Source organism: Belonocnema kinseyi, chromosome 9 (assembly GCF_010883055.1).
Source record: "Belonocnema kinseyi isolate 2016_QV_RU_SX_M_011 chromosome 9, B_treatae_v1, whole genome shotgun sequence".
Lineage (NCBI taxonomy): Eukaryota > Metazoa > Arthropoda > Insecta > Hymenoptera > Cynipidae > Belonocnema > Belonocnema kinseyi.
Window position 1 is genome coordinate 76,079,587 of NC_046665.1, and position 23,670 is coordinate 76,103,256.

The 23,670-nt window shown below is 29.3% G+C and overlaps 1 protein-coding gene across 3 annotated transcripts in view; it reads right to left on the bottom strand.

The window, feature by feature from the left end:
• Positions 1–4,103: 4,103 nt before the first annotated feature.
• LOC117179657 (ATP-dependent helicase brm) overlaps positions 4,104–23,670 on the bottom strand; it is a 77,947-nt gene continuing 58,380 nt past the window's right edge. For 2 of the 3 annotated variants that reach the window (XM_033371669.1, XM_033371668.1), the window contains exons 13-25: positions 21,468–21,606; positions 21,192–21,353; positions 20,610–20,957; positions 20,319–20,535; positions 17,225–17,412; positions 16,989–17,146; positions 14,562–14,982; positions 14,308–14,474; positions 11,741–11,929; positions 11,325–11,655; positions 8,403–9,263; positions 5,413–5,590; positions 4,104–5,314 (exon numbers count right to left, since the gene is read on the bottom strand). In XM_033371669.1, the coding sequence (XP_033227560.1) occupies positions 5,166–5,314; positions 5,413–5,590; positions 8,403–9,263; positions 11,325–11,655; positions 11,741–11,929; positions 14,308–14,474; positions 14,562–14,982; positions 16,989–17,146; positions 17,225–17,412; positions 20,319–20,535; positions 20,610–20,957; positions 21,192–21,353; positions 21,468–21,606 (3,508 nt within the window). In that variant the 3' untranslated portion in view covers positions 4,104–5,165. Of the gene's footprint in view, positions 5,315–5,412; positions 5,591–8,402; positions 9,264–11,324; positions 11,656–11,731; positions 11,930–14,307; positions 14,475–14,561; positions 14,983–16,988; positions 17,147–17,224; positions 17,413–20,318; positions 20,536–20,609; positions 20,958–21,191; positions 21,354–21,467; positions 21,607–23,670 lie in introns of all 3 variants that reach the window. The other variant, XM_033371667.1, reaches the window with a different exon arrangement.

The window sequence follows — 23,670 nt, forward strand, 5'->3', positions numbered from 1 at the left end:
ACTTTTTTCTTTTCCCAAAACTGAAGAGACCCATGAAAGGATATCGATTTTCAACGATTGAGGAGATATCAACTGCATCGCTGAAAGAACTCAAGGCTATACCACAAAATGATAATCAGAAGTGTTTCGATGATTGGAAAAATCGTTGGCAGTTATAAATCGGCTTGCTTTAAACTATTTTTAGTGATCATTTAAATCTCAAAACAAATTTTTTGCTGTTCAAATTTGAAGAAGTACTTCGTTTTTTTAGCTTTTTGGCAGAGGGATTTTGTTTTCTTAAACTTTAGAGGAGTATTTTTGGCTGTAAATTTCATTGTTATTAGAACCTAGCGCAAACAAATTTTTTTTCGATACGTCCTAATGCTCAGCATTTAAGGCGCCCGACCCATGTAACACCTCAAAAATAAGGGTATATTTTGGGATTTTTTTGCGATGAAGAATATAACGAATCTTTCCAAAACTTTTATGGTTTATTAAGGCACTTTTTAACTAAGAAATACATCTTTTTCAGCCATAAATATGCATACGATTTTTAATCATAAGGGCAGATGTTGAACATGAACTTAATGGATCAAATCGTTTTTGAGTTATCTTGCCGGCAATGTTGAAAAAAGGCAGCATCGGCAGGCTAGCGCGAGGCGCCTTTTAAGGGTTAAAGAATGCACCTGCGACTCTGAAACTTCTACATCATATTTTTGGGATGACAAGCTTCCATTTAAGCAACAACAAAAAAAATCAATTTTTTGAAGCCGTTACATGGGTCGCCCCGAGCAATTATAGAGCATTTAAGAGAATTTAAAGCATGTATTGTTTAAATAAATATATATCATAATTAATACATATATTTCTAGAAAAACATTCATGAGTGAAATAAACGTATACTTTTTTAAATTACAGAGTTACTACAGATCAGTTAATTCCAGAATGTCAGGGAATGTCAGGTAAAACCTGACAGAAATAAGGAATTTTCGAAAAACTAAAGTTGAAGTTAATTTTATTATTATAGTTAAAACTCGCACCTATTTCATTGAAAATTAATCTCCTTTGGTTGAAGATTCAAACTATTTTGTTTAAAATTCATATTTTTTGGTTGAAAATTCAACTATTTAGTTGAAAGTAGAACTACTATTTTTTTAATTTATTTATTTGGTTAATGATTAATAATTTTAGTTCACAAACCTTTTTTTACAAGTTTAATTATATTGTTGAAAATTATGTTTTCTAGTTTAAAGTATTGACAATTCGAATTTGTGAGAGAATATTTAAGCTTCTTGGCTTCAAATTCCTCTTTTTGGTTGAAAATTTCTTTAAAAATTGAAATATTTAATTGAAAATTCGTTTATTTTGGTAGAAAATTGATCTTGTTAGTTGAAAATTGATCTTTTTGGTTGAAAATTAGTTTTTTCTTATTTAGAGTTAATATTTTTAACTAGAAATGTAACTGTTCCATTTTTTGTCGATAATTTATCTTTTTTGACAGAATTTTATTTTTCTTGGTTGAAAATTATACTACGTCGTTAAAAATTTAGTTTGAGTTTATTGAAATTCATTTCATTATTGAAAATTTTATTATTCAATTTTTAGTTGAAATCTTATCTGCTTGAGGTGAAAATTCAACTATTTGTTGAAAACTTATCTTTTTTGTAGAAGAGTACTCTCATTGGTAGAAACTTAATCTATTTGGTTAAAAATTCATTTCTTTGGTCGAACATTTAACTATTTTGTGGAAAATTCGTTTCTTTCTTCGTTGAAAATTTACTTTACAAACTGAAAATTTTACTATTTTATTTTTGGTACAAATTTAACTTTTTCAATGGAAATGTAATATTTTTCGTTAAAATATGTTATATTTTGTAGAAAATTTAACTATTCTATATTTAGTTAAGAATTCATTTCGTTAGATGAAAATAAATTTTGATTTTCGTTTTTTTTTTTAATAGGATATTGATCTTTTGGTTTGAAAATTCAACGATTTGGTCAAATATTAATCACTGTGATTAAAAATTGATTTCCTTTCAATTGAAAATTAAGTTTTTAAACTCAAGACGTAACTATTCCATTTTTGCTTGAAAATTTATATTTTTAGTTAGAAATTAATTAATTTTGCTGATAACTCGTTTTTTTGTTCGTTTAAAATTTACTTTTTTTACTGCAAATTGAACTATTTTAGTTTGGGTTTGTAAATTTACCTTTTTTAGTTGAAAATTTATATATTTCATTGAAACTGTATCTTTTTGGTAAAAAACTTCTGTTTTGGGTTTAAAAATGAATTACTATTTTGTTGAGAAATCCTTTTTAGTTCGATTGAAAATTTATTGTTTTAAATTAAAATTTAAATATTCTATTTTTCTTAAAAAAATCAATTTTGGATGAAAAGAAAAATATTTTGTTCAAAATTATTCTTTTTTTTTTGCCGAACATTTATTTTTTTTAATTTTTAAAATTCTAATTTTGGTTAAAACTTGATATTTTTTTAGATGAAAATTCTCGTGCTTTATTAAACATGTGTCTTTTTGCTAGAAAATCTATTTTTTGGGTTGAAAATTCGACTATTTCGTTACAAATTCTTATTTTTGGTTGAAGATTCATCACTTTAGATCAAATTTAATTTCTTAGGTTCAAAATTGATCTTTTTGATGTGAAAAATTAACTCAAAAGTGTTTAAAATGTATTTAGAAACAAAATCGTTTTTGCATTAATATTATTAATCTTCCAGGTATATGGTTAATTTTATACCTAGAATTTAGAAATTGGGATACTGTCGCAACCCTGAATAAGGCACTATTTAATGCAAATAATATGTTTTCTATTAATTCGACTTCTTTTACCATCAAAATTAAGTTCCTTTTCCAATTTGAAGTGATTCATTTTACCGTGAAACTTTAATAATGTAATTATTATTAATAAAGATATAAAATACGATTTTCAAATCCTAATTCAAAACTCTTATAAATTCTCAAAGCACATACAATTCGAGCATATTCTCATACTCGTGACAATTTCTCCGAGTACTTAAATTCTTTGAAACACTGTTTCGGACTACATGAAAAATAAATTTTTTTAAAATTCTTTTTAAACTTTTTTCTGAAAAAAATATATCTATTCTTTTCTATTTTCTGAAAAAACAAAGATTCTTCTTTCGGCCTCTCTAATAGCTTAATTCGAAAAGCACCCCGCTTAAAAATTAAAAATGTTTAAAGCAAAAGATTTTTAAACTACGCACTCTAAACTGAATATCATAATTGAAGAAGATAACAATTCAACTAATTATTTAAAAAAAAGGTTGAAATCAAAGTTGGACAGATTTTTGTTCTAACAATTTGTAAAATTCCCGATGACCAAATTAATTCACTGGTATCCCGGTTTTTTCCGGACTTTATGACTTTATCATATTATATGAAATTTGTGATATTTCAAGAGGTTGGATAGACTTTTCTTTTGAAAATTTGTAAATAAATAATAAATACTTTAAATATACTATAGAAATAAATATATAAATAATCAGTGATATTCTAGATGCGAAAAGTCACGCACCAGAAGATAATTTTCAGGCGAGGTAAAACTTTTTTCTCTGGATTAACGGGGTGTTTTCAGCTCGAATAATCTTTTCGGGCAAACTGTGAACGCGGATAAGCTTGCGGCGCCACAACTCATGCGTGATTCCGCAGAGCAAGCTGACGCAGAAACGACGACGAGGAATTTCGGAATACGCGCACAGGAAATTAACGCGATGGAATAAAATTTATGGAGTCGACTGGCACTCATTTTTGCTTTTCCCTTTTCATCCTCGTGGTCTGGTGGTCAGAAGGAAGGATCATCTAGTTAGGTTGGAGCAGAAAGCCCACTACATTTATGCTTATTTTCATTATGCAAATATTTGTCTTTCAAAGCAGGAGCATTTTAATTCTCGACTCACTTTAAAAACAACCCTACACATTCGCAAAACAAAACAAACATAAAACTCCACTCCCTATCACCAAAGTAATGATTAATAAGTGTGAGTGCATTTTTAAATCTGCATCACATACGAGATATCAAAAAATACGATGAGCCTAGTACAATAAAAATATAGAGGAAAATTTGGATGATTAAAAGAAATTCGATATTTTCCGACCACTTTGTTTATTCCCTTAGCGTAAACAACGGAAATAATTATGTTAAATATCAGACAAACTACACTGATACATGTCTCCTTTCATATCAATTACCAGATTAAACCAAAAAGATTAATCTGATCCATACACTAGAAAGTCTTAAGACTGTTCTCAAAGGCGCATCAAAAATAAAATACGCCTGAGATTTCAAAGTGGAAACACAGAGAGAAGTGTAGTAAAAAAAATGCTAAACTAGTACCTTGAAAAAAAATGAAGCCTATCTCTAAAATAACAGAAAAAATTTGGAAATTTGTTTAAAAAGTTATTTAGTCAATTTTATGACAGCCACATGTACTGTCTCCATAAATGAAAATACATTATACTAGAGACAAATAAATCTTTACTAACTAAAAATTAAATCGTATTTGCAAATTCTTTCTACATACACTGAATATTGATTTCTTGAACCTTTTAATACAGTGGAAAATGAACTATAATTGTGACTATTACCAACAAAAAAAATAATTCTCTCTGTGTAGTTGATTGTGAAACATTAAATTCTAATCAGTTACAATAAAAACGCCGAAGAATTAATTCAGAATTTTCGACGTGTGTCCAATTACGGGTATTTTTATACAATGATCAATCCTGATTTCAACTTCAAAGCACACAATCATTGTAAAAAGTCTCAATCGAAAAATATAAATTGATACATCGGAATACAGACAATAATCAGCGGCATTATTCGGTTTGTGATTCAAGATAACAAAACTACATAACCGACATTTTAAACAGATCAACTCTATCCTCTACTGTACACAATACGACCACAGAAATGTACGTGATCAACCGAATGTAGTCAATAAAAATCAATTAGGGCACCAAAGGTCCGAAACTCATCATTACATCTTTAAAATTAATATTCACTGAGACTTCCAATTCACTCTATAGAAAAATTCGTTTAACCATTGTTTCAAACGCAACGTTACCGTCATACGTAAAATCACAAGATTCTTGTCGCGCAGAAGCTGCTTAATAGTTAGCGGTTAAAAAAAAACAATCACTTGTTGCTTAATTATCATCGCCGTCGTCATCGTCGTCGGAAATGTATTTCTTGGTGGACTTCTTTCTTCTGCCTCCTCCTCTTCCCTCGCCTTTCTTTCCCTTCAGCTTGATCTTCATTTTTACACTAGAGTCCGCGTCCGACACTTCATCAACATCTGTAAATCAAATTTTAAAATGTATTAAATTATAATGTTCTAGTGTCTTCCTAAAAAAAATTGTTTCAGTGAAGAGAAATTGTATGTTATTAAATTACCTTTTTCATCTTCGGACATATTTCCCGCTCCTTCAGCCTCTAGTTTCTGCCGAACATTCATAAAAACGGATTCTAAGGCAATCGAATCTTCGTGAATCAACGAATTTTCCTCGTTGTAGATTTGCGCGTTTTTACACAACTGCATAAAGTCCCTTTGCAAATCGTCAATGTCAAAGTACTGTAAATACAACAAGTGAAAATTAGTACTTTCAAAAAATAACTGTAGGTACTTCTTGGTTAATAAGAATTTATTAATTAAAATCTAAAAGTTTCTTTCAATCGAGGGGCTAGTCACTTGAATTTTTAATAATTGCCCGATTACGAGATTTCATAGATTTCAAACAGTGTTAAAATATTTCAAAAAAACTTTAGAAGACTTACAAGGTTTTGCAGATATTCCAAAATATTTCAGAGATTTCAAAGAGATCAGAAATATTTTCCAAAGATTTCACAGATATCGAAAGACTTCAGTGATTTTAAGAAAATATACAAAAATGTAAAGATTATATAAAGATTTAAAAGAATTAATTTCACAAGGATTTCAAAGATTCCACAGACTCCGCAAAATTTCAAAAACTTTAAAATATTCCAAAATATTTCACATGATTTGAAAATAATACACATTTTTTTTTAATTTCACATATGCCAACAGATTTTGCAAAGATTCCAATAAAATTCATAATATTTCAAAGAATTTTACAAATATTTTTAAAAAATTTTAAACTTTTCAAAAGATTTCAGAAAGATTTTCAAGGATTTCACATATTTCAAAAGATTTCAAAAATGTCAAGATATTTAGAGATATTTCACTAAGATTTAAAAGACATCACTAAGATTAAAATGATTTTACAAGGATTTCAAAGACTTTAAGATATTCAGAAATATTCTTTTTAAAATATTCGAATTTTTTCTGAAATTTTTCCCACACACTTTTTTTTTAAATCCTGCCAAATAAGAAAATTTCCTAAAAATCATCCGCATTAATTTTTAAAAATTTTGTAAATCTTTCAAAATCTTTTTAAATATTCTCTCGAAATTAATTTTTCAAAATAAAACATCGTTTTCAATTTTGCAAGGGATTGTTTTTTACAGTTTAAAATATTCACAGATGCCATCAAATTTCGCAAAGATTTCAAATGATTTCAAAAGATTTAACAAAGATCTCGATGCTTTAGCAAGAATTTAAAAAATTCCACAGACTCCGAAAGATTACAGACTTTAAAATATTTGAAAAAACTCCAAAAAGATTTAAAATAGTTGAAAATATTCCAAAAAATTACACAAAGATTTAATAAAATTTAGATTCGAAAAGTTTTCACTAAGGTTAAAAAATTCTCACGAAGATTTCAATAATTTCATGAGTATTTAACAGATTCTACAGACTTGAAAAGATATCACAAAATATTTCAAAGCATTTCAGAAAAGATTTCCGATTCCAAAATATTTCATGAAGACTTCAATCATTTTAAAACATTTTAAAAGATTTCAATGATTTTACGAGGATTTCAGAAGATCTGAAAAGATTACAGAAAAACTTCAATTATTTTACAAAAATTGCATAGATTTACTAAAGATTTTACGAAAATTTCACTCATTTCAAACTACTTCAAAACAATTTCACAAGAAAGGTTTTAAGAATTTAAATGATTTCACAGGGACTTCCAAAATGCCAAAGACTTCAAAAGATTTGAAAGACTAAAATATTCGAAAAAATTCGACAATGATTTAAAATAATTAAAAATATTTTTAAAAATCTTAAAATTTCAAAAGATTACACAAAGATTAAAAAAATTTTATGGATTCAAAAAGTTTACACATAGATTTCAAAAAGATTTCAATGATTTCATGACGATTTAACAGATTCAACAGACTTGAAAAGACATCACAAACATTTCAAAGATTTTGCAAAAATTTAAAAATTACTTAGATTTACCAAAGATTTTAAATAAATTTCACAGACTTCAAAATATTTCAAAGAATTTCAGAAAAGATATCAGATTCCAAAATGTTTCATGAATAATTCAAAAAAATGTTAACATTTGAAATATTTTAAAATATTTCAAAAGATTGAATGGTTTTATAAGAATTTCAGAAGATTTAAAAAGATTACATAAAAATTACATTTTATTTTTCAAAAATTGCACAGATTTGCCAAATATGTCACAAAAATGTCACGCATTTCAAACGATTACAAATTTTTCACAAAGATTTCACAAGAATTTCAAGGATTTTAAAAGAATGTAAGATTTAAGGGATTTTGAGACATTTCAAAAGTTTTCAGAAAGGTTTCAGGGATTTCACGGGGCCTTAATAAATTCCACAGACTTTAAAATATTTGAAAAGATTTTAAAAAATTTTAAAATTTCAAAAGATTACACAAGGATTTAAATTTTTTTATATATTCCGAACGTTTTGACAGTCTTCACAAAGATTAAAAAAATTTCACGAAGATTTCAATTATTTCACGAGGATTTAACAGATTCTACAGAGTTGAAATGATATCACAAAAATTTCAAACATTTTGCAAAAATTTAAAAATTACATACAATAAAAAAAGCTTTAGTGATATTTACAATCAGCTAGTAATTATATGTGCAGTGTATTTTCAAATTACAGTATGTAACCTGATTAATTTACGATACTACAGTACCTATTTGCAATATGAAAATAAAACGAGGGTTGTTCAATTTACCAAAGATTTTACACAAATTTCACAGATTCCAAAATATTTCATGAAGATTTCAAAATTTTTTGAACATTTCATTGTTTTTTAACATTTCAATGATTTTAAAATATTTCAAAAAATTTCAGAAAGGTTTCAAAGATGTCAATGATTTCACAAGGACTTAAAAAATTCCACATACTTCAAAAGATTTCAAAAAACTTAAAAATATTCCAAAAGATTTCAGAAAGGCTTGAAAGTCCATATTTCATGATGGATCAACCCCTCGCTTTTAGTAGACTGCCAACTAATTAAATATACAACTCACCTTGCCCTCTTCAATCTTTGTAAGCAGCTTGTTAATCGTAAGTGGCTTTTTGATAATGTCATAATAATCTGGCAGTTCTCGTCTCGACGGTAGCTTCATAAACGGTTCACTGAGCAACCTACCACTGGTTTCATCAGTATGATTAACTATTGCCACGACAATCTTCTTCATGATTCGCTTCGCCTTCGAATCGCTTCCACTTCCACCTCTTCTTTTCTTTGGCGTAGGCTCGTCATCTTCCTCGCCCTTTTTCCTTCTCTTCCTCGTCTTCTTTTTCTTCTTGTCGTCCTCCTCCTCTTCTTCAAACTCAGCTCCATCCTCATCAATTGCTTTCATCCACTCTTTCTCTGTAAGACTGAACGTATAATCGACTTCCTTTCGCTGTCGCGATCCTCTGCCCAGGAATCTGTCCTCATCCTCTTCGTAGGCCCATCGCTCCACCTCGTCATCGTCTTTCACGAGCCAGTCCGGAAGTTCCGCCTCTTCCAAGAGTCGCGACTTTCTGTGAGGTCCTAGCTTAGCCTCCTCTCGTCTTCGTTCAAGATCTAATTTCTGGAAGGACTCAAACTCGCCTTCTGTTCTCGCAATCATTTGATTTACCGTCTCATCATCTGGAACTTCGTTCTCTTCCTCGTCGTCGGCGTCGTCCTGATGTAAAATACTTTGTAGGAATTGCTGTCGCTCGGATCCAGTTGATTTCTGATCGAACATTCCGGCTTGGATAACCTTCTCGTCCATGTTTAGTTTGTAGCGAGCAGCAGCCAATATTCTTTCTTCGACTGAGTTTACGGTCATCAAACGCAGCACTCGCACTTCATTCTTCTGTCCAATTCTGTGGGCTCTGTCTTGCGCTTGCAAATCCTGAAAATCGTTTTAGATTAATCACAATGAATCGTCACCTAAAAAGACTAAGCAAATGAGAGGGATGTGAGTCAGTGAAACGTTTCATTAGACCAAAATTTCAGAAACGCTCGATAGTTTCAGTCCAAAAGATCAATTTTCAAGCAGGAAGATTTATTTTCTACCAAATAAACGTGAAAAAATGCATTTTTAACAAAGCAAATCATATTTTAGTTACGTAGTTGAATTTTCAGCCAAAAAATACGAATTCTCCATAACAAAATAATAGTTGATATTTAAACCAAAAAATATTTTTATTTCTATTCCAAAAGAGTTGAATTCTGCCAATAAAGGCGAATTTGTAAGAAAATAGTTGAATCCTCAATCAAAACCGATTCATTTTCAAATCGGTAGATTTGCAACGTTTAAAATGTCTAGCGACTTCAATCAAATGACTAAATTCTAGCTATGAATCCATTATTTTTACTAACAATAACCAACTTTTACTGCTTTATTTATTAAAATAGCTGATTCATAGCTCGAATTTAGCCACTAATTAACATTTGTAAGCAGTTTTACTGTTTCCATTTTATGGAGAATAAAACAGTTGCATTTTTTAACTAAAAAGAATTACATTTCTACGAAAATAGGTAAGTTTTCAAACCAAAAAGAGGAGTTTTTTTAAAGATAATAGTTGAATTTTCAAACAAAAAATATTGATCAGTAAAAAATAGCTGATTTATAGATATAATTCAGTCGTTAGTAAAAAAATTCGCAACTGATTTAAATTTAAAGAGATTCAAACAGTTGCATTTTCCACCAGAAAGATTAAATTTATACCAAAAGAGATGAATTTTAAAACCATAAGATGAAAATTGAACAAAATAGTTCGATTTTCAAACAAAAACAATTTTTCAGTAAAAAAATAACAAAATATTTAAATAAAATGGTTCAATTTTTAGGCCTAAAAAAGGAATATTATACAATACAATAGCATTTTCTACCTGGCAATTTTAATTTTCAACCAAGTTGTTCAAGTATCAACCAAATCGATGATTTTTCTACTAAGAAGATTAATTCTCCATCAAAAAAGATTAATTTTCAATAATCAAGTTACATTTTCGCCAAAGAAAATAAATTTAAAAAGAAAGCATTTTTAGCAAAATAATTAGATGTTTAACCAAAGAGATAAACTTTCAACTTACATAACGAATCTTCAACTGAAATAATTTAATTCCCAGTAAAAAAAATGTTCACCAAAAAAATGAATTTCCAAACAAAGTAGTTACGTTTTCAACCAAAAAGATCAACTTTCAACTAAAATGATAAATACTTTTTAAAAAAAATGAATATTCAACCAATTAGTTGGAATTTCATACGAAAAATATGAATTCTCAACAAAAATTTAATAGTTGATATTTCAACCAAAAAATAAGAATTCTCAAAGAAAAATGTAACAGTTGATTTTTCAACCAAAAATACTTTAATTACATCAGAACCTGTTAAATTTCCCATCAACAAAAAAAAAAGATTTTTTAACAAATTTTCTACGAAATAATTAGACTTTTAACCAAATAATTAAAATTTTAACCCAAAAAGATTATCGATGAACCAAAATATATTAATAAAATTTTCAACAGAAAAAATGAACTTTCAACTTCAAATAGTAGGGTTTTCTTGTTGGCTTATTATTGACTTGATAATAATGCTTATATTAAATTATATTAGTGTTGATATTGACCTTGATATATTACTATTAATAAATGTAAGCACATAATTAAATATTTATCAATTTAATACTTAATAGAATTTTTTAATATTTTTAATTTTCCAACTTTAATATTTAAAAATTTTTAAACTTTGAAACGTTTCCAATGTTTTATGATACTTTTAATTTGGCCATAGTTTCATGAAACTTTACAACCCTAGAAAATGACAAATTTCAAATAATTAAACGAAATCAAACGAATCTAATAGTTCAAAGAATCCAAAGACTTCAAAAAAATCCAAGGCTTCGAAAGAATTTGAAATAAAAAATCAAGACTTCAAAATAAGTGATAATACAAATTTATTGAACTTTACCTGATGAGGATTCCAGTCAGAATCGAAGATGATGACTGTGTCGGCAGCCTGGAGATTGAGACCGAGACCTCCAGCCCTCGTAGACAGCAGGAAGAGGAAATAATCCGAACCCGGATCGTTGAACTTTTTCAGCAAGTCTCCTCTGTCTTCCGCCTTGGTTGTTCCGTCTAACCTCAGATACTTGAATCCCCTCCAGGTCAGATAATCTTCCATGATAGTCATGAGTTGTGTCATTTGACAGAAAAGCAATACTCTATGATTGGTTGCTTTCAATTTGGGCAAAATCCGATCTAACAATTCAAATTTACCAGACGCTCGGAACAAATCAGGCCTATAAATTTCGAATGCGCATTACAGAAATATTCTTATTTGTTAGTAATTGGATAAACTGTGGCTTGGATAATTACGTTACATACCCGGCAATAATGCCACCTTGAGTGCCAACATGCTCACAATACTTTTCTTCGATTGCTTGGAACATGAAGGGATGATTGCACAGCTTACGGAGCTGGACGATGGTGTTCATCAAAGCTTTCGCTCCTCCCTTACCCTGCTTGCCCTTTTCAGAACCATCAGTCAGCAACACGCCCTTACTCTGCATGTGTCTGTTCACAGAAAATATCATTAGCAGGGCCAATAGTGGCATAAATGTTGAAAAATAGTAACATAACATTTTTTTAAATAATAAACCAGGGTGGTCTACTCAAGCCCTGGACAAAAATTAATTCCCTAACAATTCAAGGTTTTCTCCAGGCATAATTTTTCATAGTACGTAACCATTCAAGTATTTTTTTATTTGAGAAAGTTATTTTTTAATGGTACAAGTTTCTAGGGATTCGAATAATGTATTTAATTTAGAAATTTTTGTAAGAAATAATGCTTAAAAATAATTAATAGATTCTTTAATATGCACTTAAAGTCCACGAATTTTAATAACAATTGAAATAAATTTTCACTATATCTTACTACACTTCAAATTCAGTGCATATAAATATTTAAGTCAACTTAAATGTGAACACTATTGGGAATGGTTAAACTACGATGCGCCAACTGGTGACCAAAATTCGAATTAGAAAAAATGGGCACGATTTTAAAGATGCATTTTAATTTCTGCATAAAAGTATTTTAACAATTTTTTTGTGAAGTTTAAACTATTTATTGGATAATAAAAATAAGTCTTTATTGGAAACAAAGTGTTTTAGATGGAATTTACATATTATACAGTGAAAACCCACACTTTTGGACAGAAATATTTTTCTAACAAACAAAATAAACAATTATTGTTCTCTTTATTGTGATTTTCAAAAGATTAGAAACTTGAATGGACTTATTTTGAAGCAACAATGAACTTAAAGTAAATTTTTATTAATGTATACATAAAATATTTACTATTTAAAAATCTGATCTAAAAATTAGGTTAGAATTCGTATTGAAATTCCAGTCGTCTATTATTCGTATTCTTGGCATAATTTTGATAAAATGTATTGCTACATACATTAATATGAAGTTTATTTAAGCTTAAAATGCATTAAAACTCACATGAAATGATAGTATTTTTTTAAAAACCTATTTCACAAAAATGTGTTTTTTCACTGTATAAGATGGAAATTCTATCTAAAACTATTTGTTTTTGATGAATATTTATTTTTAGTATTCGATCCTTATTTCATACTTCACAAAACAATCGTAAAAACACTTTTATGCAAAAATTAAAATACATGTTTAAAATTGTACCTACTCTTTCTAGTTCCATTTTTCGGCACCATATGGGGAAATGGTTGACCACCATGCCCAATATTAAATTCAATTTATGGCGCTTAAAATTCCTCACTTTTCAAGTAAAAATATTGAATTTTCAACAATATAGATTAATTTTCAACTAAATAGTGGAATTTCAACTCAAAAGATGAATTTCCAACTAAAGAAGATACATTTTCAATCAAATAACTGAACTTTGAGCTAAAAAAGATCAATTTTTAACCAAAAATCGAATAGTCACATTTTTAACCAAAGTAATAAATTTTTAACTAAAATGACGAATCTCTCATTTTTTTGCTGGAATTGATGAATTTTCAAACAAAAATTTAACTATTTTTTTTTAACTTTTTTTTTTCTTAGTTGATAATTAATTTTTGAACTGTAAATTTAATTATTCCATTCTTATTTGAAAATTGATCTGCAGTTCAAAATTTAACTATTTGTTATAAAATGTATCTTTTTTTGTAAAAAGTTCAAATATTCAAGTTAAAGATTCATCATTTTAATTAAAAATTAAACTCATTGGTTGAAAGTTAAACTCTTTTGTCAAAAAATTGTCTATAATTTTTAATTATTAATCTTTAACTGAAATAGTTAAATTTTCAAATAAAAAAGATAGATTTTCCAGCAAATAGTTCAATTTTTAACCGAAACAAATTAATTTTCCATAAAAAATAGAATAGTTCAATTTTTCGTTAAAAGAATGAATTTGTCACAAAGTAGTTAAATCCAGTAATATAAAGCTACTCTTGGCAAATAAATTAACGTTGTTATTCAATTTTATATTAAGAATTTAAACAAATTTAAACGCCTTCTCGAACTAAATTCCTGACTTTAAAAACCCACCCAATTTCTGGAATCCTTCTCTAATTTATTAGATAATCAGGCTTCATATTTATATATATGGAACTAAAAAAAGTACCTTTCTAAAGAAAAAAGTATCCTCAAAAACGAAAGTATTAACAAATAGCCTTTTTAAATCAGTCAAAAATTAGTTTAAAAAAAAGAACGTATCGAGCGGAAGCACCCGATATTGAATTCACAGCTAAAAAATATTTCAAAGGGCAAAGTGAAGAAATAGTGGAATTAGCAACTAATTACATGAAAATAGAGGCAAAATATTTGCATCGCTCAAAAAAAGTGTCAAAAGTTTCTCGAGTCCGAGTCCTGCATTATTAATTAATAATTCGAATGAAAAATCAGAGATGATTGAACCAAAACTTACTTGTAGAGAACCTTCTGCAGTCCGGACATGTCGCATTTAATGATGTATTCTACCTTGTCAGGCAGCTGGGATTCTACTTCCTTTTTCAAACGTCTCAGTAGGAAAGGTCGCAATACTTTGTGCAAACGACGAATGATCAAAATCGTTTCTTCCTCGTTCAATTCGACCTAAGTGTACAATTCCTTTCATGTATATTAAACGTATAAAATAAAAAAGACACACAGAAATAACAGAATACAAATCAAAAGACTTACCTTTTCACCAGTAGTAGCGAATGGAGCATTGAACCACTGCTCGAAAGTACTGCAGGACTTGAAGATCGACGGAAGCAAGAAATTGAGCAGTGCCCAAAGTTCTGGAAGTTTGTTCTGCAATGGTGTACCAGTCAGAAGAAGACGATGAGGTGCAAGGTAATGCGTGTTGAGAACTTGTGTAAGCTTGCAGTGATGATTCTTCATTCTGTGACCCTCATCAATGATCATGTACTTCCATTGGAGTTTTGCCAGAACACCTTTATCCTTGATGACGTATTCGTAGGTAGTAAGAAGCACGTTGAACTTTGTGGCTCTCATCTGAGACTGAATTGTTCTTCTGCCAGCCGGTGATCCCTTGTAAGAGACGACGACAACACTTGGTGCCCACTTCTCGAATTCCAGAACCCAATTAGAAAGTGTCCTAGAAATTATCAATTGTTATTGCAAATTAAAAGCATGAAATCAGAAATTTCACACCGGGTGTCTAGACCAATCTTGAAAAAAATTCAACTGACAGTTCCAAGTTTTTTTCACAGATATCTGAAGATCTTTCAAGGCATAAGTTTCAAAGTACGACTCGAAATATGAATACAATTTGGCTAGTTTATTATAAATAATTTTGTTGTCAGTCCTTGTAAATATCTAAAATACTATTTATACGTAAGATACAAATAACTGTTTTTTCATTGGCGATAGTAACTTTATTAAAGGATGTGTAATTTCCGAATCGTACACGTTTATAGGGATTTATTTAATACGTTTAATTTAGAAAGGTTTGAAAAATTAAATTATAAATTCTTCGAAATTTAAATAAATCAATAATACTAAAAACATAATTATTCATTTCTTGAATTTGTTACTTATATCCATGAATTTGAATAATAAATAAAAACAAACTTTTATTTTACCTTGTTAGACCAGGTGAGTTCAAAATCTGCAGAAACAGGGAAAATAAGGAGATTTTTCACGAAGATAAGGTAATATATTTTCCGTAAATTAATGTCAATGTTATATTAAATTCAATTTACAACGCTTTAAACTCCCAACATTTCAATTGAAAATATTGTATTCTCAACAAGAAAGATGCATTTTCAATCCAATAGTCGAATTTTCAAACCAAAAATAAAGATGAATTTTCAACAAACTATATGAATTTCTAATCGAAAATTTTATAATTTTCAACTAAAATGATAAAGCTTCACATGGAATTTTAACATTTTAATCCAAAGAGATGAATTTCAAACTAAGAAGATTTATTTTCTACCAAAAGAGACGAATTATCAACAAAACACATGAATTTCTGACTAAAAAATATGAATCAACTAAAATTATTGAATATTCTACTCGATCAATCTCATTTTCAGTTAAAAAAATTAATTTTCTACAAAATAGTACAATTTTTAACCAAAGAGGTTAATTTTTAACCTAAAAAAATGAATAATTAAATCTGGTTAAATATTAAGTTGAAAACGTGAATTATCAACTGAAGTGATGGAACTTTCTACTAAAATTATGGAATATTCAACTAGATTAATTAAATTTTCAGTTAAAACAATTAATTTTCAACAAACAACAAAATTCAACATAATAATTAAATTTTTAACCAAAAATAATTTAAATGTTAAATCATAAACAGTTGAATTTATCTAAAAAAGTACGTATTTTCAACAAGAGTTGAATTGTCAACTAAGAAAAAATTTTCAGTCAAAATAAAAACAAACTTCAACTAAGCTGTTGAATTTTCAAGCAAGAAGATTAATTTTCTACCAAAAAGGATCAATTTTCAACAACAAAATAATTGAAACTTCAACAAAACCGTTAAATCCAGTATTAATTTTCAACCTACAAAAAAACTGAATAGTTATATCTGGTTAAATATTAAGTTGAAAACATGAATTATCAATTAAAGTGATGAAATTTCTACTAAAATTATGGAATATTCAACTAGATTAATTAAATTTTCAGTTAAAAAAATTAATTTTCAACAACAAAAATTTAACATAATAATTAAATTTTTAACCGAAAATCATTCAAATTCTAAACCAAAAACAGTTAAATTCATCTAAAAAACTACGTATTTTCAACAAAAGTTGAATTGTCAACTAGGAAAAAATTTTCAGTTAAAATAAAAACAAACTTCAACTAAACTGTTGAATTTTCAAGCAAGATTAATTTTCTGCGAAAAAGGATAAATTTTCAACAACAAAATAGTTGAAACTTCAACAAAATAGTTAAATCGAGTAATATAAGGCTACTTTTACAAATGAAAAAAAAACATTGGTATCTAATTTTATATTGCAATTTAAAAAAAAAAGTTTATACAAACTTCTGAAAAAAATCCCCTGACTTAAAAAAAATGTCCTATCTTTTTCAGGTCTTCCAGGTGAGTATACACCCTGTAGTATAAATAAATATGTGTAATCTTACGATAGAGGAACGATGATTAAGAAGGGCCCATTTACTTTCTTCTTTTCCATCAAATAAGTGACAAGAGCAATCGTCTGAATGGTTTTACCAAGACCCATCTCATCAGCAAGAATACCATTCAGATTGTTGTTGAAAAGCGAGACCAGCCACTCCAAACCCTAAATAGAAATATTGAATTGAAATCTGTCTAATTCAGAAAGCTTTATCTCAAATATAAAAGAAAAAAAAACATTTACCTTGACTTGGTATTCTTTCAAGTTTCCGTTGACCAAAATGGAAGCTTGCTCAGTAACACTTTCATGAACAGTGTGCGCAATACTGTAGTAAGTCTGCTCTTCGGTCTTATACTCATCATCTTCAACCTTCGCCTTGTGTACCGTCTTGCTTGCCTTCTCCTCTTCCTCGGCCGCATGCTTCTCTTTAGCTGAAAAATAAACAGAGAATTCAGGACCAATTTAAACACACTCAAGAGAATCCCAAGGAATTAAAAAACATTCCCAAAAATTCCGGATAAACTAATAAGAATTTAGGGTAATTCCAAATAAATTCAAAAACTGTCAAAATCCAAAATATTCCTACGATTTCAGTAAAATTAAAGAGAAATGAGACAAATTCAAACAAATTTAAGAGAGTTTCAAAGAACTTAAGACAATTTAGTATTAATTAATAATAATTTAGGGTATATTCCAAAAAAATACAAGGAAATTAAAAAAAAGGAATCCAAAATACTACATTGATTATGACAAAAGTGGAGTAAATTCAAAAGAATTTAAGGGGATTATAGAGAATTCGACGAAATTCTTGAGAAAACAATTTATAAGGATTACAATTCTGAATTTAAACAGGGTTTTTCTTTAATTCCTTTCTTCTAAGTCAGAATTAAAAGTATTTTCTCAAATTCCCGTCTCAAGTCAAAAATTATCTGCTCCATGTCCCTGTTCTAAAGTAAAAATTATAATTCTCAACGGAATTAACTATCACAAAGTTTGAATTATGTGTAATTCCATATGAAAATTTCATGTTCCAAGTCAGAATTATATTTATTTACAACACTGTCTATCATAATTCAGGAATAATGTATTTGGAAGAGAAAGTTTCCAATTCTTGCCAATTTTTATTTGCAAAAAAAAAGGAATTTAAAAATTCAAACAAGTTCTGATTTGGAAAGAAAATTTTGCAAAATCTGACGAATTCTGACATGGGACAGGGATTGTCTTTGTAAATTCCATTTTTATGAATGAGAATTAAACTTATTTTCCCCAAATTCCCGTTCCATACCACAAAATGCTCTGTTCCAAGTCCCTGTTCCAAAATGAAAACTATAATTCTTTACGGAAATTCCCTGTCGCAAAGTCTAAATTGTAACTCTTTTTACAAAATTCCCTATTCCACGTGAGAATTATTTTTTCACAAATTCCCTATTATCACTCAGAAGTAGACTAATAAGATATATAAAATCACTTTTAATTTACATATTAGAACATTCAAGAGGAAAATCCCGTTCAATTAACCACATTTCCGATTATTTCCCGATTATTCTCCAGGTGAACTAAATTCTTCGGCATTTCCCGGTTTTCCCAAATTCCCGGTCGGGTAGACAACTTGAAGATAGATTCCAAGGAATTCCGGGTGAATTAAAAATAAGCCATTTTAATGGGAAAAAAATGTAATGGAAACATAAAAATCTTTTGAATTTAAAACTTAAAAAAAAAACTTTTTAATACGTTTATTGATCTTTTCTTTCCGTCTGTTTGGTACGAAATATCTATTCGAGTTGTTCGTTTATTCGTAGGTTCGCCGCATCCATTGAATACCAACTAATTCAGAGTAAATTCAAGAGAATTCAAGTAAATTCAGAAAGGTTTATAGACCTGAACTCAATAGTGGTTAACCCTTGAAAGCTTCGGTCTCGCCTTAGAAATAAAAACTAGTGTAAATAGTGTCAGAAACTTGAAAAAATAGTATCAGAATAGTGTTATAGAAATTTTCAAGTATTAAACTTATGTGTAGTCAGAATTTAAGAGTATAGTTTAAAATCAAACTGTGTGCAATGGAAAACTAACTTTACTTTTTTTTATCCAGTTTTCTAACGTAATATTTTACAAGCATTAAATATGCACTTGACTGTTTATTATAAATGGTATTCTTCAGTTTATAAATTTTCGAAATTCCTGTTTATTCATCGGAAGTGTAACAGTTTTTCCTGATTCCCTTCCCCGTCCACTTTCTTATTTTTCCACTTAAATGCGAACCAAATTAATAGAACCCAAGAAGAAAATCTAACTAATTTGAATTGCAAGTTCATTCTTTTCGGTTGAAAAGTTCTATTACATTTTTGGTTAGGAATTCATCTTCTTCAACCTCCGTAAAAAGTCATTCTTCTTGGTTGAAAATTCAATTATTTGATTAAAAATTCGTACTTTTGCTTGAAAATTCATCAATTTGATTTCAACCTTTCTTTTCTCGACTAACAATTTTTTCTTTAATTCAACTACTTTTATGAACATTCATCTTTATGGTTTGAAAATTCATGCCTGTCTGTTGAAATTTCACTTTTTGTGGTAACATACAACTATTAGGTTCAAAACTGATCTGTTTTAGTAGCAAATTAATTTTTTGGTGGGAAAATTCACCTGTTTTGCAGAAGATTCAACAATTTGGTAGAAAATTTAACTCTGATTAGTTGAAAATTATTCTTCTTGGTTTAAAATTTATATATTTCGTGAAGAATTCATTTTTCTTCGTATAAAATTAATCTTTTGTTGAAAATTCATCTTTTTGGGTTGAAATTTTAACTACAATTTTAACGACTAAGTGCCCAATCGCTTAAATTGCACAACATTACGCATTCCAATTGGAAACTGTTCAGGCGGCCCTGACTGTTTACGTTTGGATCCCCTGAGCTTGTGGCCAAGGCTATTTGCAGGCAACCCCCGAAACTGGTCTGAAAGCATGAGTTCGGTGTATTTGGTTAAAAATTCAATTGTTTTTTAGAAAACTAATTTTTTTTTGTTAAAAATGCAACTCTTTCGTTTACTCTTTTTTCGTAAAAATTTGAAATACTTTGTTGAAAGTTGAAATACGGGGGGGGGGGGGGGGAAATGGTTCAAAATTTCAGAAAAAAACTTCACGTAACCTATGCACGGCCTCTAATCAGCCACTGAGACAATGTTCCGGTATGATGTGAACCAATTAGGGAAGAAGAAAAATATTTTTTTCAATAAAAGTACAGAAATAGTGTCATTAGCCTAAAACTAGTGTAATGTGAGCAACAACAACAACAAAAAAGCAACTAAAGTAAGTAGAGGAGCAATAAAAAATCAATTTTACCTCTTTCACCTTCTTCGTCCTCCTCTTCACTTTCTTCTTCAGAATCAGGTTCGATCACTTCCCATCCAGGATGTGATTCCATGAACTCGGCAAGTTGACTCGCCCTGGGTGCATCTTCTCCAACTAATGTGCGGCCCGTAGCAATCTCGATAACTGATACACGAGGGTCTTCTGGATTCGTTTCTTCTCCTTGTTCGTCGTCTTTTTTCTTTTTCTTCTAAGCAAATGGAGTCCTGATAATTTCGATTCTATTTCGCGAATATACAGAGTTAAAAAAAAAGGATATCTTACCATCACTTTCTTACGTCTTTGTTCTTCAACTTGCTTTCTCCTCTGTTCAATTTTGTGTTGTTTCACCATCTCCGTGAGATTACAAATGTATTCGTCAGTCTGAGAAAGAAGGAACGCCAGACGCTTGTCTTTCTTTTGATCGATAAGCTTTCTATATCCTTCTTCATCCTCGGCCATAAGACGACGCATACGTTCTTTCTCAATTCTCTCCTGTTCTTTCTTCTGTTCCCTTTCTGCATTTGCATGGTAATTAAGAACTGCTTTATTAAGACGTCCCATCTTGGCGAGATTATTACGATGGAACTCTTTGAAGTCTTTGCCATGTTGCAGAACGGAAGTGAGAAATTCCTAATAGGGGAGGACATAGTTTGTTTTTACATTCGATTAGCCATTGTAGAATTGTAGATTTGACTTATTATACAAGTTAAAATATATAACGAGGGGAAACAAATCCTAAACATTCGGTCCAGCAAAGGTGGAGTACTCTGTATTATATCGAATTACCCTGAATTACCCATAAGTACAGAATTACTCTGGATTACCAGAGTTGTTTCTCCCTCGGTATATGACAGAAAATCTTACTTGATGTTTCTGTCTGCGTTTACGTTCTGCCTCGAGTTTCTGCTGTTTCTCCAATTTCTCAGTGGCTCTGGCTTCACGTAATCCTTGTCTTTTGGTTCGCTTATACGCCTTTACGTTCACAGCTGTTTCTAAGGTCGTGTCTTTACGAGTGCAGGCGATGATCTAGAAATAATAAGAAAAAAACTCTTTGATTAAATGCAACTCATTGAATTATTGACGCACAATTAAATTTAAACCATTTAAACATCAAGTATGGAAAAAAAAACTGAAAAATACCTCAGATCTAAGTTGCCGTTGGAAATTCAAAACGCGCAACATTCTCAATTCGATTTGAGCCTGAACTCGAAGGTCTTCTGGCATATTAGTAGGCAAATTGCTGAGTTGTTCCATTCTGAGAGCAATTCGCGCAGCGACTCTGTAAATATATTTTCATCAGAAATTTATCATTCTTTTACGTGCTTTATTATTTTCTCATAGAATAATTTTTTCAAGCTTAAAAGATACATTTTTTTACAAACATGGGGTACGATTTAGAAATTATTAGAGGTAGTACGTTTTACATAGGCATAGGTCGATGATTGCCAAAAAGTTCAACATTTTAGACAATGAGATTTTTTGTTCTAAAATAGATATATAATATATATATTGAATTAAGGGTAATCCAAGAGAGTATGCAAATATATAACTATGAGTTCAAGGAATGCATTTTAGTTGAATATGAATTTTATACGTTGCTGAAGATCCCGTAGCATGACATCCGACTATGATCAAACAAAATATATCAAAAATCTTTTTAAAATCTATGCAGAAAAGATACAAATATTTAAAAATATTGGGACTCTAACCATTATCACGATTTACTTTGAGGTCAGCGTTTCCAAATATCATATCCTTGTATATTAGGTTCACATAGATGACGGCGTAAAAAAAGCAAAAAAAAAAAGGAAAATAGAGTAATTTTTCACGAAAAAGACAAAAAATAGGAGAAAGAATTAAAATTTATCAATTATTAATTTGATTAAGGGGGGGGATAAAGGTTTCAGCGTAAAAAACCCTCTTTATGCGAATTTTTTTAAAAAGAGAATGGATTAAGCAAATGTATTTAAACTTTTTATACATTATTAAGTATACTTTTGGCAATATTCTGTAATTTTTTCATTTGAAAATATTTAAAAGCAAGCCGGTGACAGAGATTGTCCGAGAACGTCTTGGAAAAAAAAACAATTCGCGGTGTTCACTGTATCTCGGTCGGAAATTATCGGAAATCAAAAACCATTTTAATTTAGTCAAAATATCATCAAATCCTCCCTCCAACGTTCTCTGATTATTTTTTGTTTGCATTTAAACATTTTTGGTGGTCATCTAAAGTGTAATCTCCTATTTTCCACGAAAATTCCCACCATTTTGGGGGTGAAAAACACCCTTAATGTAAAAAAAAATGTTTAACAAAACGCTGGGGTGAGGTATTTTATATGTAGAAAATGTGTACCAAGTTTGAATTGAATCGGTAAAGTAGTTTTGAAATGGCAGCAAACACGGACATTGAAAAAGTATTTTTGAGAAAAACGTGTTTAAAGTTTTAGAAGCCCGCAGCTGTCAGTGCTGTAGTGCCAGAGGATAGGAGACTAACTAGACAATAACTTCAAGAGTTTTGCTCAGATCGACTTAAAATTTTTGGAGTATATTTTTGAAATGTTTACCAATAAGAAAAGACAAACAAAAAATCGATTTTTTGATAGTTCAAGCATTGCCCCCCCCCCCCAATATCTTAATATCTTTGGACTTTTTGGCAATCACTCGGGTATCCATTTTTCTGTTTTTGTTTTTTTTTAGTGAATATATAAAGTTTTTTTAAAAAGTCTTTGAAGTAGTTTAAGATTTCCTACTGGTGAAAAGGTATTAGCCAAATTAAAGAAAGCTGAAAAAAAGAAAAATGGAGAAACAGCCTCAATTGCAAAAAATCATTTTTTGATGTATGTATCTATCAAATTTTGAGACTTTTAGAACCTACAAAATCATTCTATAAAATAGGGATCTACGAAAATAACGAAATTATAAAAATAAGTACTTTTTCACACACAGTTTTCTTGCGGAGAAAATCAATTCATAAATATATTACTCCATTCTACAATAAACCTGTTTTCTTTTTATCATAAATTCAAATTTTGAGAGTCTCAATTTGAAATTGGTCCAAAAACTTTCAATTTCAAATTATTAGGTTTTGGACGCATCAAGTTTCAAGTTTTGAACGATTTATATGTGAAATCGTCTTTTGATACTTGCATTAAAAGTTGTGCCAAAAGTCAGATGTCTGAAAAAATAGGTTTTCTATGATTTTAAGAATCAAAATATTATAACCGATGTCATTTTAAATAAGAAACATTATTTTAAACGAAAAATGTTAAAATTCACAACAACAAAAACATTAATTTTATACATGTTTTTGCAATTAAATTTTTCTGACCGTGGCTTTTTACCA